General features: G+C 43.5%; 6 protein-coding genes across 6 annotated transcripts; 3 read left to right on the plus strand and 3 right to left on the minus strand. All coding sequences in view use genetic code 12, as the record gives it.

Moving 5' to 3' along the window:
• Window positions 1-50: 50 nt before the first annotated feature.
• LODBEIA_P61140 (uncharacterized protein) lies at window positions 51-350 on the minus strand (the record flags this gene model as incomplete). Its single annotated transcript, XM_066976522.1, has 1 exon — window positions 51-350. One exon carries the CDS (start codon window positions 348-350, stop codon window positions 51-53), a length of 300 nt encoding a protein of 99 aa, XP_066833052.1.
• A 1,479-nt stretch (window positions 351-1,829) lies between these two features.
• LODBEIA_P61150 (uncharacterized protein) lies at window positions 1,830-2,594 on the plus strand (the record flags this gene model as incomplete). Its single annotated transcript, XM_066976523.1, has 1 exon — window positions 1,830-2,594. The coding sequence occupies one exon, from the start codon at window positions 1,830-1,832 to the stop codon at window positions 2,592-2,594; it is 765 nt and encodes a 254-aa protein (XP_066833053.1).
• A 2,130-nt stretch (window positions 2,595-4,724) lies between these two features.
• On the plus strand, window positions 4,725-6,896 carry LODBEIA_P61160 (uncharacterized protein; the record flags this gene model as incomplete). Its single annotated transcript, XM_066976524.1, has 1 exon — window positions 4,725-6,896. One exon carries the CDS (start codon window positions 4,725-4,727, stop codon window positions 6,894-6,896), a length of 2,172 nt encoding a protein of 723 aa, XP_066833054.1.
• Window positions 6,897-7,902: 1,006 nt separating this feature from the next.
• On the minus strand, window positions 7,903-9,771 carry LODBEIA_P61170 (uncharacterized protein; the record flags this gene model as incomplete). The annotated part of the gene is made up of 1 exon (XM_066976525.1): window positions 7,903-9,771. One exon carries the CDS (start codon window positions 9,769-9,771, stop codon window positions 7,903-7,905), a length of 1,869 nt encoding a protein of 622 aa, XP_066833055.1.
• Window positions 9,772-11,089: 1,318 nt separating this feature from the next.
• LODBEIA_P61180 (uncharacterized protein) lies at window positions 11,090-15,298 on the minus strand (the record flags this gene model as incomplete). Its single annotated transcript, XM_066976526.1, has 1 exon — window positions 11,090-15,298. One exon carries the CDS (start codon window positions 15,296-15,298, stop codon window positions 11,090-11,092), a length of 4,209 nt encoding a protein of 1,402 aa, XP_066833056.1.
• A 985-nt stretch (window positions 15,299-16,283) lies between these two features.
• Window positions 16,284-16,973, plus strand: LODBEIA_P61190 (uncharacterized protein; the record flags this gene model as incomplete). Its single annotated transcript, XM_066976527.1, has 1 exon — window positions 16,284-16,973. One exon carries the CDS (start codon window positions 16,284-16,286, stop codon window positions 16,971-16,973), a length of 690 nt encoding a protein of 229 aa, XP_066833057.1.
• Window positions 16,974-17,557: the final 584 nt, after the last annotated feature.

Consider the following 17,557-nt stretch of genomic DNA (forward strand, 5'->3'; position numbering starts at 1 on the left):
CGCAGAGATTTCCCAAGTGACCTTGAGTCGATTCTTCCCTGTCCCTTGTTTTAGTTCTTCTTTTGCATTTCCAACTCAATAACCTTTTTCAAATACCCATTCTTGCCATATTCTTCCTCTTCCCTCAACTTTTTAGCAGCTTCCCACTTGGCTTGCTTGTCACGATTCCTTTTTATCCGCTCTTTTGAGTCATTAACTCGAGTGAAATGCAAGCATTTAGTTAGTTGGTCTTTTTCAAAATTGCATAATCCTAGACACTGTTTCAAAAACTCTTGCCTGTGACATTCTTCTAATGCGTCCATTAGTTTGTCACACGTGTCGAACCTGTTTTTATCTAATTGTGGATGCATTTTAGGGAGGGTGGAGGGAGCTGGTTGGACTTGATGATGCAGTGGGTCAAGTCTGGAAGGTGATTTTATCAATAATTTTTTTTTTTTTTTTCACCTTCCAGGGTGAGGGTCAGGGCGCGGATCACGAGACCAGCATATCGCTCGCCACTGGCACATTATCAGTGAAACCCACGAACAGCCTTCCAACTGAAAAAAAAAAGACTATACGTGTCGGAAGATGAAGCAATTAGAATATCATTGACGGCTCCCACAGCTGACTTTGAGAACTTTCTGCGTATAGAGATCTCATGAATTGCAGGAAGAGATAAAAGGAGCCATTTCACCATTCAGCCATGATTTATTCAAAATAGAGGCTCCTTTGTTGAATGAGGTATGAATACAGCTCTTAACCTAAACGATTATCTCTCTCTCCCTCTCTCTCTGCTTTCTTTCCCTTACGAACGGAAAGTGAGATGAGGTGGGGATACGCTGAGGTCGGTGGCTCTATTTTTTTTTTTTCTCACTTGAGATGAAGGATGAAGAGCTTGAATAGTATGAGAACTGATCCCTAAGTCAGAGATTCAATCACACAATGCCTTCACATACCATAAGGGGCTTAGATTTGTAGATACGAGAGAACATTGGAAGAACAAGGAGGATAGAGAAGATAACAATCTCATTCCCCCCCCCCCCCCTCTCCCTTGCTCTCTCCTCTTGTCTCATTTGCTTGCTTTAGGGGAAAAAATTTTCTAGGAGTGGAACGAATTGTAGGGAAAGCTCAGAACTCGCTATCTGGTTAGCCCAGACACTTCAAGTCGTAGGTTTTCCCTCTTAAAACACCCAGCGAGGGACGCAACAAGTAAATAAGCCCAGGTGGTTGGGAGAAGATAGCGAGGGATGAAGGGGGGGTAAAAAAAGGGGGGGCTGTGAGTCACGGCCACGTGAGGTCCGTCCACGCCGTCCCTTTGAGGTGTTTTGGTTGTTGTTGAAATGAGGGCTGAATGAATGCCGAATTGTGCGGGCTTTTGGGCTGGTGGTTGGGCTGAGCCGGGCTGAATTAGAGGGGGGGTTATTGCTTGTTGGATCGACGTGTAACATGTTTTGCAACTGTTGCAGCTTCCCCTCTTTATTTTTGGTGGTGATGGCGGTTATCTTTTTACCCAGCGCGTAGCCACACTTGGTAGCGTGATTTTTCCATTTTGTTGGTGCCAAGTGAGGGGATAAAATATTCCGGCCTTACGTAAGCAGCAAGAGTACCAATGTGATTCTTTTTGCAGTAGGAGACTAAAGAAAGAGAAAGGCAATGAGAAGAGAGGAAAGAGGAGAAAGAAGGGGGGGGGGGGGGGGGGGGGGTTAGAAAGATCAAGAATTTGCACCCAATTTCCCAATTTCTTAAACGACTTGAATTATAAATACCACATGGGATCTCACAGTTGCAAACTATTTTTCCCACCACAAGCTTTCTTTTTTCAAGCAAAATTTGGCAACTTTGATATAAGCATGTTTAGACAACTTGTTGATACTCTTGCTAAACCGACATTTATTAAAGCAACATTGAATGCAGCTTCGGCATCGGCATCGGCAACAACAACAGCAGCCACCAAAAGCAGAGCAGCCGCCCCTGTCTCTATAACCATATACCACAATCAAAATTCCGTGGCATCGCTCCAATTGTTGAATAAGCTTGCATCGTTTAGCGTAGTACCGTGCACAAAACATAAACACGAGGATACTTTGAAAGGCCATGGCGATTTGAGTGCCAGTGCCAAGAGCAATGGCAGCGGCAGTATCAGGAAAAACCAGCGTGCTAAGAATTTGAGTTCCGCAAAGTTCGACATTGATATCAGATCCAATGAACAACTCACCAAGCAGGATTACGACTTTATAATGGAGCACTGCTTGGATATCCATCCAGATAACCATTCGATCATGTTGCAACTACTTTGCAACTGTGGTTCGAGCAAGAAGAAGTTGCTCAAGGATTTCAATCTACACGAGCAGTTGTACAACTATGACAATATAATCAACAAGAACAAGAGTCGGCGACTGGCCCACGCTGATGTTGATGTTGATGATTCGCGGAGCTTGCCTTTGATTATCGATTATCAGAATAAGTTGTTGGCAAATGACGATGCGTCGTTTGACAGAATAATGGCCAATTATTTGAGTTGCGGCATACAATCGGTTGACCGAAGATCCAAGCTGGGACTTGGTTGTCTGGGAGGTCAGAGCACGCCCAGCGGTGAAGTACTTGCACCGGCTTGAGCTGCATTGGACCGGATTGAACTGGAGGGATTTTAAAAGGATTGGATTATAGACTAGACTCAACCTACTGTAACTTTCTGTTTTGTCTTGGGAAATCGTCAAGATGAGATTGTTTCAGTTTGTTAGTCTGCATTTTTAGAAGTTTATTTAAAAACTGGACTACTCTTGTATAACCTCTCCTGTATTACACTCTGACTAGGCAGCTCCTTGATTTTGAAACTGGTGAAACTTGCAAGGCCCGGAAACGTCAGGCTAAACATCGAGCTCCGTTGATCACGTGCACCGCAGAAGTCTCAAATCGTCATGGTTTGACGCCCCGCGAGGTGGGGCTGCCTTTTGTTTTTTTTCTCTCATCGTCTCAGTTCAGTATCATTTGCTTTAGTTGGTGATATAGCCGGATATGTCTTTCTACAGTAGGGATAGATAGATGCACCTCTTTTCCTGCTTGTCAAGTTGACAAAAGTTTGCAACCGTCTCTTGAAACCCAAGCAAAGATGAGAAGCGCCATTAGGGATTGCCTTAGTAGCGGCGAGTGAAGCGGCAATAGCTCAAATTTGAAATCTGGCACTTTCAGCGCCCGAGTTGAAAAATTTGAAGAAGGTATCTTTGGGTCTAGCCCTTGTCTATGTTTCTTGGAACAGAACGTCACAGAGGGTGAGAATTCCGTGCGATGAGATGTCTAGATCTGTGTAAAGTTCCTTCGAAGAGTCGAGTTCTTTGGGAATGCAGCTCTAAGTGGGAGGTAAATTCCATCTAAAGCTAAATATTGGCGAGAGACCGATAGCGAACAAGTACAGTGATGGAAAGATGAAACGCACTTTGAAAAGAGGGTGAAAAAGTACATGAAATTGCTGAAAGGGAAGGGCTTGAGATCAGACTTGGTATTTTGTATGCTCTCTCTCTTTTTTAGGGGGGGGGGGGGTGCCTCTATAGCTTACCGGGCCAGCATCAGTTTGAACGGTAGGACAATTGCAGAGAAATGTGGCTCGGCCTCGGTTGAGTGTTATGGTAGGTGGGTGTAGGTTTGAGCCAAACGCAGTTGACCCAACCTCCATTTATCAGTTGATTCAAACATGCATCATTCTTTTTCAGAAATGATACTTTCTCCAGCGGAGCTGCTCTGTTTTGCACGCCACCTTACATCATCGTCACCGTCATCAGCAACAAAAATCACTTTAAATACGATTATCCAAAAAAGAAGTGGACGTTTGTCATGAATCTCTATCAATTTATATATTTTGTCTATTTTACCTACTCGTGAATAGAGGTCTCCCGGCTAGGTATTAATTATATCATAATCTCCATACAAATAATCTCCATACAAATAATCTCCATACATTTACCTACTCGTGATTGTTCGATTACCTGACTCCGAAACGCCTTCCCCTAACCTCTTTATTCCCCGCTGACTGGTTTAGCAGAACATCACGTGACCCCAGCCTCAAAAACTCCGCGCAACAAACCCTTACGCTCTCCACCCCATACTGCCACCCCCAAGTGGGTAGCAGTGAAAAGGGGGACACAGCCCAATACGAGATCCCCTCAATCAGATAAACAAGAGGGAGCGGAAGTGGAGAACAGGGTGAGAAAAAAAGGGGCCGCCGCCTTATGCAACACCCATAGAGCCACTTCTCGCCCAGCACCGTCGCCGTGGCTGTCGCTAACGCCACCTCCCCGCGCCCCCGGATTTCAGGTGGGCTGGTCTATATGCAGTACCGGGCGTGCTTTTCTCGCCATCATTCCTTTTTCTTTTTTTGAGCCAATTTTCGTCTCGAAAGGGGGGGGGGAAAATAGGGAGTGGAGACAAAGGGGAGATAACGAGACAACCAACAGGCCACCAAATACAAGCAACCAGCCAACCAGCGTTGTTCTTCTTCTTTTGCAACACCATCCAGTCGGGCCAAAGAAGGTAACTATACACTGAGATTCAAAGACAGATACAGGTACGAATACAAACAAACAGAGCTATAACTACAAACCCCCCTTCCACTTTTGATTCATACTCATTTGTGTTTTTTACAACCAATCTTTTTTAGCAACCAAATTTTGATTTTTGATTTTTTTTTATTTTTGACAACCAACACCGGAGAGAAAGAAGCTCTACGGTTTCAAGAGGTAAGCACCAAGAACATGACTATCGACGATACTAGTCTCAAAGGCAAGAGCGGCGCCGCTCTTGCCGCAGACGCAGAACTGGTACAGTCAACCACCAAGGGGGTGGAGGAAACCACCGAGGCTGGCAAGACCCGTGCCAACAAGCAAGAGGCAACAGCTACTTGTAAATTAACAACAACGGCTGCAGCGTCTGCCAGCGCCACGACGCCTCATGCAAGACACGGCTCGCTGCTATCGAGCTCCCTAAAAAGACGAAGGAAAAGCAGCTGTGTTTCTTCGTCGCAGCACTTTCAAAAAGTCACTTTCCAGTACAACAAGTGTTTCCAAAACTACTACCACTCACGGACTTTTTTAAAACCCAACCCATGCTACATACCAAACATGAGGACGTCGGTTAACCACTGGCAGTTGCGGGACTTGGTCAAGTACAACTACAAGGACAACTTGTTGTACTATACACGAGGCGACTCGATCTATTCCTACGACTTGACCGATAAATTTGTCGAGAAAAGAGCCAAGCTCAACTATTTCCCAAGATGCTTTGATAACCAGAACAACATGATTGCCACGGGCGGGTTATTGACAAGCTCGTCCAAATTGTCGCTGTTGAATTTGGACAATTTAACTTCAACAATACCAGCCACTGGGGCTGGGGCTGGGGCTAACAACAACACCTTGAATTCAGCTACTAGTTCTACAAGTAGAAGAAGTGTAGCAAAAGGTCTTTTCTCATTTTACAATCAAGACTTGTCCCTAGTTCACACAGTGAAAATCGGTGAAATGATCAATAACGACGTTTCATTGTACCAGACTAGCAATTCGCAATTCACCAGCTATTTGTGCAATAATGATGCTATTCTATACTGCGTCGATATCAACAACAACTCGAATTTCAAAGTTACCAATAAAATCAACTGCGAAGCAAACACGTGTCTTAATGCTAGCATCAAAAACCCACGATCGAACTTACTCACTGCAGTTGGAGACTCGTCGCTGATTTTCATCATTGATACTCAATCAGCCAATCCCTTGATCAAATCAGTTGACTCTGGTGGCCACGAAGGAGGATTTGGCTTATCGTACCATTCTGACGGCTATATCTTTTCTGCGGTTTTCCAAGATGGTACTTGCCAATTATACGATTTGAGAAACTTGTCACAACCAGTAAAAGAATTCACGTCAACTAGAAAAGGGCATCAGCTGGGAGCTTTCAGAGTTTGTAAAATATCCCAGTATTCAAATGGATTTGGTAGTGGAGACTTGCTCATGATTGCAGAACACGTGGGAAGAGTTCATTTAATCGATTTAAAGACATTTGAAAGACAAGTTATTGTTGTGCCTGCGGCCTTGGACCAGTTTGCCAACTATCAGCAGGCTAAACATTATGAAGATGAAGAAGAAAAGAAACCACTAATTAAGCATCATGAAGATGTTTTGCAGGAGATCAAGAGCCCTGTTAGCATATACCCTGATGAGTTGATGTCGACATTCACATCTCCCATTGTTTATGATTATGACTACTTGACAAAAGTCAATACTAAGCTATTCAAAGAATTCAACTATATTCCACCACAATCACCACTTTTACACCATGCATGCCTTGCTGATTCAACTCCAAAGCTTGGGCAACAACCGCCACAACCACAATGGATAGGAAACGGGGTTTATGATTATAATCTCAATAACGAAACCATCACTTCTGTGTCTCCAAACACATCGAGAAGAAATTCCCAACCACACCCACCCCATCATCAATCAGTCTCGTATGATGTCGATATAGACTCTCAATTGAATGAAATCTATAGAAACTACTCCATCTCCTCGTCGTCATCATCACCATCATCATCACCATCATCATCATCGTCGTCTTCAAACGATGCACGTCATTCTATTTCATTGTTCAACGGATACCGTCCTTCAGACCAACACCAGGTGCGCCACTCCAACTCACTTTCTTCACAATCCTCAACCTCGTCCTTGTTCTACAATACCGGTTATTGCGACGATCTGTATCAACAATCGTCAAATCACGTGCATGGAGAGATGGAGCTACTGGGAGTTGAGTTTATCAATAACGAGGCAGGGGACTTGAAGATTGTTATTGCATGCCAAGATGCTGGCATTTTGATATGGGACGTTAACTCTGCTCTTCGGAGAAGTGTCGGTGGAACTTTTGAATTTGTTTAAATTTTTTTTTCTAATTTGGAGAGCTTGATGGGTTTTTTTTTTTGATTTTTTTTTTGAGTCAACAAATATCGGGTTAAGAGTGGGAGGAGAGGAGGTAAGGGAAATTCATGACTTTTGTTTTTTTCTTTTTGTATTCCGGTTAGGTTATGTAACGAATTGACGAAATCTAGCATTCTTTTTTTTTTTTTCAAAGAACTTGAACACTCCAAGAAACGAATTAAACATTGGGAACCTTGAGCTTTCTTTCTTGGGGCAACCCAAGTTGTGTTCCATGTTCCAATTTGGGTCCCGGATTGGGCACGTGCCCTATCGCTCAAGGTTTCACGTTTCAGATTTCAAATCTCATAATCCTTCTTCTGCCATGCCAAACCCAAAACTCGAGAGAGAGATGAACGATAACTGTAAAGAGGCCACAACACATGCTGTTTTATCTGCTTTGCTTTTTGCTCTTTTTTTTTTTGTTTTTTTGTTTTTTTAAAAATATTGATTTGTTTTGACTATTTGACTGTTTGGTTTGTTAAATAAGTAGCAGTTAAACAACAAGTACTTAATAAAAACGAGTGATAAATTACAGGATGATTTGACTTTAAGGGTATTTGGGAGAAAAAAAAATACCGAATTCAATCTTCTCTTTCCCTCCCCAATAAAAAAAAAACCGGTTTCAATCGACTTTAATAATATAACGGGGGATTAAACACCCTTATGGTTATTCCTTCTTCCCTTAACATCAGGTTGTTGTGTTTGCTAAAAAAAAAAAAATGGTGAGGTGTATGAATGATTGAAGAATTTGTCCTATTTATGAATTTTTTGTAGATGAACTCGAGAAAAGGTTTTCTCTCGTGACAATGATTGATGATTAGTGATTTCGTACTTCATGCTGATAGCTTAATCTAGCTTCACTCAACTCAGCTCAGCTCGGCTTAGCTCAGTTTGGTTCAGTTTGGCTCTGTCTTTCAAACTCTCTTGACTTTGCCCTCTACAACCCGCTGGGTATTCCACCAGATGTTTACTGCGCACGCCTTATCCTGTTACCTTCCTGGTTGACTTCAACGTTTTTGCATTCTTTCAAAACTTCATCCATGTCAATACCACCTTGATTAGTGATGATTTTGACTCGTTTGAAACTCAAGATCAATTCCAATGGAACCCAACCTTCCAAATCCATGTTTTGTCTCAAAAAGAAATCTTTAACCAAGTTTTCATCGCTGAAATAATATTCCAACTGGTGAATTAATGCTTCTTGTGGGTTCTGCTGCGGCGAAATTGGAGGTGGCGCTGACCCACTAGTGCTACTAGTGGCTGATGACACTGACGATGAATGTGGATGCAGCTGTTGTTGTTGTTGTTGTTGTTGGTATGGCTGGTGTGGTTGGTGGTGGTGGTGGTGGTGCTGCTGCTGCTGGTGTTGTTGTTGTTGTTGTTGTTGTTGTTGTTGTTGTTGTTGATGATGATGGTGGTGATGATTCTGGAAATGTTGAGGGAATTGGGTTTGATGCTGATGCTGTTGTTGTTGAGCAAGCATGGCAGCAGCAGCAGCAGCAGCGGCAGCAGAGCGGTTTTGAGCTAGGTAGGGAGGAGGAACTTGCATGGGCATATAATACATTGGTGCAACATAGTTGGTATAGTTGTGAGGGTTGAAATGAGGTTGGTTTGGCGCTGAAGAACCATTTTGATTGTTGTATCTGTTGTTTTTGTAGCTTTGCTGTCTATATGGACGTGGTGCATACGATTGTTGTTGGCCTTGGTAGTTGGGATTGTAGTTTGAATTATTGTTATACCTCTTTGCGTATCCATTAGAAGATCCATTGTAGTTTGGATTATAACGTCTGTTGTTGTTATTGTTGTTATAAGGTTTATGAGGTTGTTGGTTCTGGTTCTGGTTCTGGTTTTGGGTTTGAGTTTGGGTTTGGTTTTGGTTTTGGTTTTGGTTTTGACCTTGTTGAGTTTGAGTGGCTGAAGCAACACTATCCTCAGAAGATTGCGATTTTTGAGTTGTTGATTCCTGGTCATTGTTCATTTCCAAGGACTCTTCTGCTTCTGCTGAAGCGTTGGCATCTTGTTGTTCTGCATTAGCGGGCTTAAAGTTTTCCTCCTTGCCCTTGCCCTTTTCCTTTTCTTTTTCGTTGTTTTCCTTTTCAGTGGCTTCTTTCAAATCATTCGAAGCTGCAACTGGAACAGAACCAGCACCGGCATCTTGCTCTTCTTTGCTACTTCCATTTGACCGGGCAGATGATTCTTCATTTGATGCATGGTTTGGCTTGTTTTCGTCCTTCTTTTTACCACCAGCTGATCTTGGTTTGCCAGTCTGGTCTCTTGGGGCACCACTACCGGCGGAGGATGCAGCACCATTGTTTCTCTTCTTGCTTCTCGCCTTCTGGCCACCGGGAGTTCTCGACTGCAATGTCACATTAACATCGAGAGGAACCCATTTAGTGGTGTTTTGCTTGATAAATTTTTTCGGTTGAGAAACCTTGGAAGACGGCGACTGTTCACCCAAGACTGGAGTTTTGGCATTATCGGAGATTTTCAATTCGCCAATGTCGTTGGATATCGAGCCCCATACAGAAGTTGTGGGTATTGGTGCTGGAGCTAAATTTGGCTTTGACAAAGACTTGATACTGGCTGACGACGAAGGCGAGGAAGATGAAGATGGCGATGAAGTGGGCTTTGGTGCCGTGGCATTGTTGTTCGCCGCCGCAGCAGCGGCACTTGCGCCATTGCTGGACTCATCATGGCTGGCGTTGCTTGATGCAGTGGTTTCCTTCTTTTCCTGAAGGTTGGTGGAGTTGCAAGAAGAATCCTTGACCTGTTCCTTGACCTGTTCCTCGGTGAGGGACTTGGCAGCGGCAGCGTAAGAAATATTAATACTGCTCATTTCTTTCAGAAAAATTGATAGCTTGAAATTCTGTTTTTTTAGATTTCAAAGAATAAATGCTTGACCAGTGGTAGTTGTAGTTGTAGTTCAAGTAGTGACTTTTGTTTTGCTTTTTTTTTATATTCTTCTTTTCAGCGGAGCAGAATTAGCTAGAAGGTGTGACTTAAGAATCCTCTGTAAGATTATCCACCGGCACCTGGTCAAAAGGAAAAAGGAGTTTTGCTGAATAAAGGAAGTTTAGCTTAACCAAATTAAAAAAAAAAAATGCTGCCCGAGTGGCTTATTGTCAGTATTTGCCTTTTGTAAAACCGGAGAAAAAACCCAAAAAAAAGGGGGATGTCGTTCAATAAAGCGTCAAGTGTAACAAAATAAGTATTCCAAAGAAATGACACAGCTATGGATAAAGCACACCCTGTCTGTTGTGCAGTCTGCAAAGGATAAGTGTGAAATGAACTGGGGTCGACTTGTGTGGAAATGGGTTTGGAAATTGAAAATTTTTTTCGCAGTTTGAAGTCCCTCACCAAAACTTCTCGCTCCCTGCAAGAACCACACCGGCTAGGGCTACTAAACCACCCACCAACGAGCCGTGGGAGATCGAAGCGGACACCCTCAGTCTCAATTGGCCGAGGGCCACTTATGTGAAGCAGAAGAGGTAAGAGGTAGGAGGCAAGAGGCAAGAGACAAGAGCATTTAAGGGGAAAAAGAGCTCCCGCTAGTACTGGCAAACACTTTGTCATCTGTCTAACTCCGAGCAATCCCCCCTCTCCGCGGTCGTCTAATTTTTCTCAAACCTCACCCAACTCTGGAGTCGCGGGGGGGGGGGGGAAGGTAAAAATTGGACCGTCGCTTCTCGTGCCACGAGCCAGTGCAGCTCTTTCTCTCGGGGGGTTTTTTTCCGGTCCCGTATCGGTTCAAGTCCATTGGCCTAGAGGCCCTTGGAGCTAGCCGCCCTTCTTGTCCACCGTTTCCCATACGCCGTGGTGGTGGTGGAGGTGTCAAAAAAGAAAAAAATAAAACCCGCGGTGAATTTCGTGAGGGCTTTCATCTTGTGGGGCCAGAGACAAACAGAGAGAGACAGAAACCAACCAAGTGGAGTTGGGTTGATGTTGAGGATGAGCAGAGGGGTTTCAGTTCAAAAACAAAACTGTTGTTTGTTCTTGTGAGCAGCTGGTCTTGCTCAGCTAGAGAGTATGTCGTTGGAGTCCATTCTGCTATTGCGTCTCTTCATCAGTAAATAAATAGGCACTGTTTTAACACATACAAACAACATTCAACCAGTTATATATACTTTTGTATATCGGGCAAACAGGCCCTCGACTCAACTCACCGACGTCTTTTTTCGACTGTTTTGCTTCGAAGTTGAACCATTATTCGACCGATTTGACGTTGGTGCTGACGTTGAGGTGGAACCTTTTCGATTCTGGATTTTAGGTGATGAGCCCCGGTTGTGGCCATTACCAGACTTTGGCTTTGGTTCGTTCAAAATCCCCATTTCTCTCTGCACCCTCATTGACTCTTCGTGCCACCATTTGTTAAACTCTTGCTCCTTTTGAATCTCGGCTAAAGTCTTGGGATTCTCAACTGCGTCATTCCTGGTATACAACTCGGCCAATGATGGCGTGGAATATACACTGGATAACGATGACGAGCTAGATGAATTTTGTGGAAGGAAATTACCATTACCACCATTACCCAATGAGTCAATTGGAGTTGTGCATCTCGACGAAGTTGGAGTAGCATCTCTTCTCTTAACAAAGTTTGCTCCAAGCGTGGGGAATTTTGAGTTTCCTTCATCATTAGCTGCCGCAGCACTAACACTAGTAGTAGTAGTGCTAATACTGGCCCAAGGTGCAATGTTTGGTTTAGCGTTTGGTTCTTTAATTTTGTTGTCCTTCTCAAGAGAAGCTGCTGCCGATGCAGCTGCAGCTGCAGCTGCGGCAAGTTTCTTCCTCTCCTTTTGCGAGAGCTTGATGTGTGGACCAATTTTCTTTGGTTTGGGTCGCTTATTTTCATCCAAAACGACATCAGTAGAAGCACCCCAAGTTGTCACTAGACTTGAAGGTTCAGTTACCGGGGCCCTTTTGGTGGAATCTAAATTGAAAGCAACGGATTTCGCATCCTTCTCTCTTGCAAGAAGAGACAAACCCTCACCAAATGGGTCATCTGGAATTGATTCGCTCAGCTTGAACTTTTCCAATGCACCTGCACTTGCACTTGCATTTCCATTGCTATTTCCATTGCCATTGCCATTTCCATTTCCATTGCCATTGCCATTTTCATTTCCATTTCCATTGCCACTGCCATTTACACTGCCTCTGCGTAAGCTTTCTCTAAACTCTTTCACCTCTGAACTAGCCGTTGTGGAGCTTTTCCTTGATTTCCTCCTCTTACTTAAATCTTTAATCTTCACCTCAAGCCTGCTATCGACCAACGGCTCAAAAGATGAATATCCTTTCCGATCACTCATAAAAGTCTCATTAAAGTGTTGCAAGTTTTCAACAAACTCAGACACTTTTATCACTGGTGATACATCGTTCTTGCCATCACCACCACAAATCGAGCTCTTTTCCCCTCCTTGCAGTTGCTCCTTCTCCAGGTTTACTTCATCCTCAGCTTGTTCAGCTCGGTAAAACTCGAGCTCGTCAAGAATCTTGCCCAGCAACTCAAGCTTTGAAAGAACCGACAGCGACAATTCACACAAGGTCGGGTCATATAAAAGAACATCCAAGTTGGCGTAAATGTACCAACAACAGTTTTTGAATAATTTTTTGGCAGATAGGTTATCAGCATGGATGAGCAATACCAAGACATTGTCCAAATTGATAACATCACAAAGAACAAGCTCAAAAATGGCTTTTAAATTGAACAACAACAATTCGTCTGCAATCTCAATCATTTCCAAAAGCTGGTTGATAACTTCAGCGTCATTCACAGCACCACTGTCAAACTCGAAATCATAAGTATTGATAATTTCGCTGCTGTCGACCCCATACAAGTGCGCTAGAATTGTAGTCATTTGCTTCTTTGCCAATCCACTGAAATCCAAGGGAGGTGGTTTACCTTTACTATTCCATCTCTCAGATAAAATTGTCTCAAAAAATGCCGATCTCGACGCCAAGATGTACGAGTGCCCTCGCATGGATCCATCCTTCAACTTGAATAGCACATCTCCTTCATCCAATAATCCAGCAAGATCTCTTTGCCTTTGGTGCAAGGGGAAAACTGCGCAGATATTCGAGTATTCTTCGTACACTTGTTTCTCTCCAGGCAATCTTTGCACGGTGAATGAGGAGTCGTACATCGAGTGGATAAACCATAAAAGGGCTTTTACTTTCAAGTCGGATTTCACAAGCAACTCAGACTTTTCCTTGTCCCATTTGGCTTCAAAAGAATTTCCCACAACTAAATCATCGTCTCCAGAAATCAACTGGTCAAACACTTTGGATGCCAGCTTGAATATATCAACGTGAAAGCCAATTCGTACCCCCTTGTTTGTGACCACGTGTGCGTCAAAGCCTCTGTTGGAATAATCGAAAGCGTCGTTATCCCATAATGCAATCTCCTGGGAGGCACAAGTTTTTTGTACTGGTTCCAAGCTTTTATTCTCAAGGAATCCGCCAATGGCCGTCCTGTCAACCGGATTTCTCAGCAACTGCTGCAGTTGCCCATTTTCCATTTCTGGCACCTGTACCTCAAATGCTGGTGATAACAGTTTCAAATCTTGTGCAAAATCATCCCTCCAAATCTCGCAAGGCAAGATTTTCACGTCGCGTCGAATAAATGCAAACGAGGCAAACCTCAGATCACACTTGACTTTCACAATATGGTTCAAGCTCTCAATCTTCTTAAACTTGTTCTTACTCACTGGGATAGGCAATGTCACACCACTCAAGGAGTTCTTGTGCTGGCTCGACAGCGATTTCAAAAGCACAGATCCATTTCGCGTGCATAAAACTATGGACGAGTCATTGGCCAAATCAAAATCGATTGCTTTCATTTCCAACGTGTGCGGTTTCCAAATCGTTGAGTACTTGGTACTTTTCACATCGGCCAAGTTGACCAGAAAGCTCAATATCGAGCCGTCTCCAACAAGAATCATTGTATTTTCAGGACCACGGGTTACAATCTTGTTGATCGTGGTAGCCGCTGTAAGCCTGCGAGGCTTGAATAGGTCAAAGTGCAGATCTTTAAAAGCTTTCACTTTGGGAAGTTTATAATGCTGGTAGTTGTAGTAGACATGAATATCATTCATCTGGGTCACAACGCAAGTGCAAAGCTCGCAGGTGCTTACAAATTTGATCTCATCTCTCAAGCTCACCATTTTCGAACTCGACTGGATTTCTCCTTTCCAAGATTGGTCATTCAACTTGACCTCGATATCTCCTGCAAGACACGCCAATCCCATTTGGCCAACATTCAATCCCCAGAAATATAGCAGGTTCTTTGACCATGCCACAGAGTGGATCTTTGACGCACAAACGCCAAGTATCTTCTGGTTTTGCTTTCTAATCTCTCCTCCAACCAACACAGGTGATGAAATAAACTCATCCAAGTAGCTTTTTTTCGTTGATTTTTTCAATGAATTTACACCCAATTGATTGAAGCTGTTGGAGCCCCAAGCAAAGACTTCGTTTGATGCAGTCAAAGCCACTGCGTGATTATTCGATAGAGCCACTTTTTCCACTCGAGTTGGCTCCAAAGGGTCAAAAAATTCCAATCTTGTGAAAAAACGGCAATTTTTTTCATCACCGTGGCCGAGACGACCTCTTGAACCCAAGCCACATGAATATAATTCGCCCGTTGCCGTTAAAACCACTGCATGGTGTTTGGTGATCCAAATGTCTTTGTAAGTGGGTTTTTGCAATGCCTTGTGCAAAGGCGCATCGGCGCCCAACTGGTGCATGAACGCGTCATGGGGAATTCTTGATGGTGCCGTTCGATTCTTTGCATCACCAAAGCCAAACTGGTCATTGGTGTTGCTTCCAAATACATACATTTCCGAAGTTCCAGCGCCAGCAGCCAGTTTAGTAATGCCTTTTTCAGTCAGATGGAATTCGTCTTGTTCATTTTCACGAGCATCTTCATGATCCTCATAAACTTTTTTCCCATGTTTTCCGGCTCTAGCATGCAACTCATCATCAATACCAATATACAAAGATGGAAAGTGCTTAATTTGAATCAACTGCATTGGAGTGATGCCAGCTCGATCCTTACACTTCAACAACTCGATGAAAACGCCATTTGGGGAAAACACGCCTTGCAAACTGGCATTTTGAAGATACTGCATCAAGATGGCAAAGCAGCGGATCCTCCTGTAGAAAATTATATAGTGCATACAGTTCCATCCATTTTCGTAATCGAGCAAGGTTAAAACGGTTTTGAAGTTGGCATTCTTTACCAACGAGCCAAAGGCATCGGTGTCGTTCACAAGAATGGTGATGTGGAGGATGCTTCTGCCGAAAACATCTCTGTTGAGCAAGTCGTCTTTGTTTATCTTGTTGGGTTTGACATCGTTGCTTCTTTTCATATTGGTACTGCCTTTTACAGGTAGTTTTGATTTAACACATGGGCCTGCTGCTAGATTGTTATCTTCAACTGTAATGATGGGGCCAAAAAAAAAAAAAGAAAAAGAAAAACGGAAAAGTCAGCTAAAAATCAGGTAAAAAAAAGCAGCTTTTCTTTAGGTTAAAGCAAAGATCCGGTTAGAAAGAATCGAGAATGACCGCCGCAAGGGGTATCTTCAAGAAAAAGCAAGATGAGTGAAAGAAGGAGGGTTTGGTGAAAAAGCAGCAAATAGGATTCCTTAATAGAAGGGAGTTTTTAAAGCCACGCGCAATCTTCTGGCAGACAAGAGAAGGATATCGACTACTTTGGCGGCCCCGTGTCACGTGACAAAAACGAGCGAAAACAGGGCAAGAGGAAGATTTCAGCCCATGATTCGACTTTGATGAGCTTAAACTAAGCACAGTTCAAGTCTAGTCTGGAACTCTGATGGATCGAGCTAAAAGGTAACGGCTCTAGTGTGTAAGTTGCTTGTAAAATTCCAAGTTTGTTTGATGGTCGACGCGAGGCCGAGTGCGCTCTTGCAGTCGAATAAACGGCGGTTATCGATGGAATATGGCGGTTGAAGGCTACAAGAGACAGATGATAGAGGCGTAAGTTTCTGAATTCCAAATAGCCGAGCATGGAAGGAATTAACCAAAGAATCAAGCCCAACCAGCTGGCTAGGGTTGTATTTTTGTTGTAGTACTGGCAAAATGAAACTCGAGCTTTTTTTTTTTTCCCTCTGGTGGAACCCAATCCGAAAAATATCCTCCGTGGCTACTGTTATTAGAGACTACTACAGGTAGAACCAACAGGCCGGTTATAATATATAAATACAGTGCAAGGCTCATCCGTCGCAATCACATCTCTCGTTGCTGCGTTCCAATCAAACGCTCTTCAACTAGTGCAGAAACTGGAGGCAAAACTACAGCTAGAGCCACCGTCACATCCGTTGCAGAAACACCATCATGTCTTCGGTACTAACTAATCCATTGTACCGCCCCTTGCTTGAAATCATAAGATCAGCACGAAATGGGGTTGTTTACGGAGGTAAATTGCGGTTTTCGCATGCCTTGGTGATAAATTTACTCTACAAGTCGGGCCCGCTACTACCAAGATTGAAACTGGTAGTCGAAGCAACCAAAGACCACGCGCTGGTGTTGGCGGCATTTGCAATCATCTACAATCTAGCCGTCAAAGTCTTGCAAAACGATACGTTTTTGGGTCAAAAGAATTTGCCCTTGTGCAAGTTTATTGCCGGTTGCATTGGCTCGTGGATAGTGTACTCGGGCCATTTCAACCTATTCCACGGCGGCATAACGCACCAAATCACCTTGTACTGTTTTTCTCGAGTCATGATTGCCGCTGGCAAAATCATCTTGGACAAGTACTTGACTTGTGCTCAGCCCAGTTTTGTGAATTACCAGGGTGAGTCTATCTTTTACAAAGATTTGAATAACCATCAGCAAAAGAAGTTGAAGAATTTGATCTACGACAAGCTGTGGAAATACTTTGCCATTTTGACCTGGGGGTTGGTGATGTTTATCTATGATTATCAGCCACAGTACTTGCAGAGCTCCTTGCGCCATTCAATGACCTATATCTATGACGTTGAAATGGATACTTGGAATGACTGGAGAGATTTTTTCGGATTTTGAGGGCAAGAATCAATCTCCAAAACGGGGGGTACTGGCAGTGGTACAAACTTATCATTATCTATATATAGATATATATATAGATATATATATATGTGCATGAAGCCAATCCGTACTATAGATGGGTTTAATTTCAGTATACGAAAAAGGGAATGGATGTGGAACATCTCGACAGTCTCTTTGTACTCGCGGAGGCAGAAGAAGAAGAAGAAGGAAAAACGCAATCACCAAGATGTTCAAGAACACCTCAAGCTGTATTTCAAGTCGCAAAAAGCACCTAGTTCCCAACGGTTCTGGGAACTGGGGGGTTTTCCAATTTGCAGCTTCCACAATGGATCGCCGTGCACGTGACATGCTACCAATCTACCAGGACGGCAACAGAGTGCCGGCTAAATTAACACGGTGTCATCTCTTTGAAGGGAGGACAACAAACTGAGGGGTTATGAGCAGAGTGTATTAGGTGGCCGTACCAGAAGGAGACAGAGGCAGAAGAAGAAGAAAGAGCAGAAGCAAAGAAGGTGGAGGCAAATGGGGGGAGGCGTCTGTCCGTATGGGATCCTCATATAGATCCAACTGCTATTGGTGTC

Source organism: Lodderomyces beijingensis (genome assembly GCF_963989305.1).
Source record: "Lodderomyces beijingensis strain CBS 14171 genome assembly, chromosome: 8".
Taxonomy (NCBI): Eukaryota; Fungi; Ascomycota; class Pichiomycetes; order Serinales; family Debaryomycetaceae; genus Lodderomyces; species Lodderomyces beijingensis.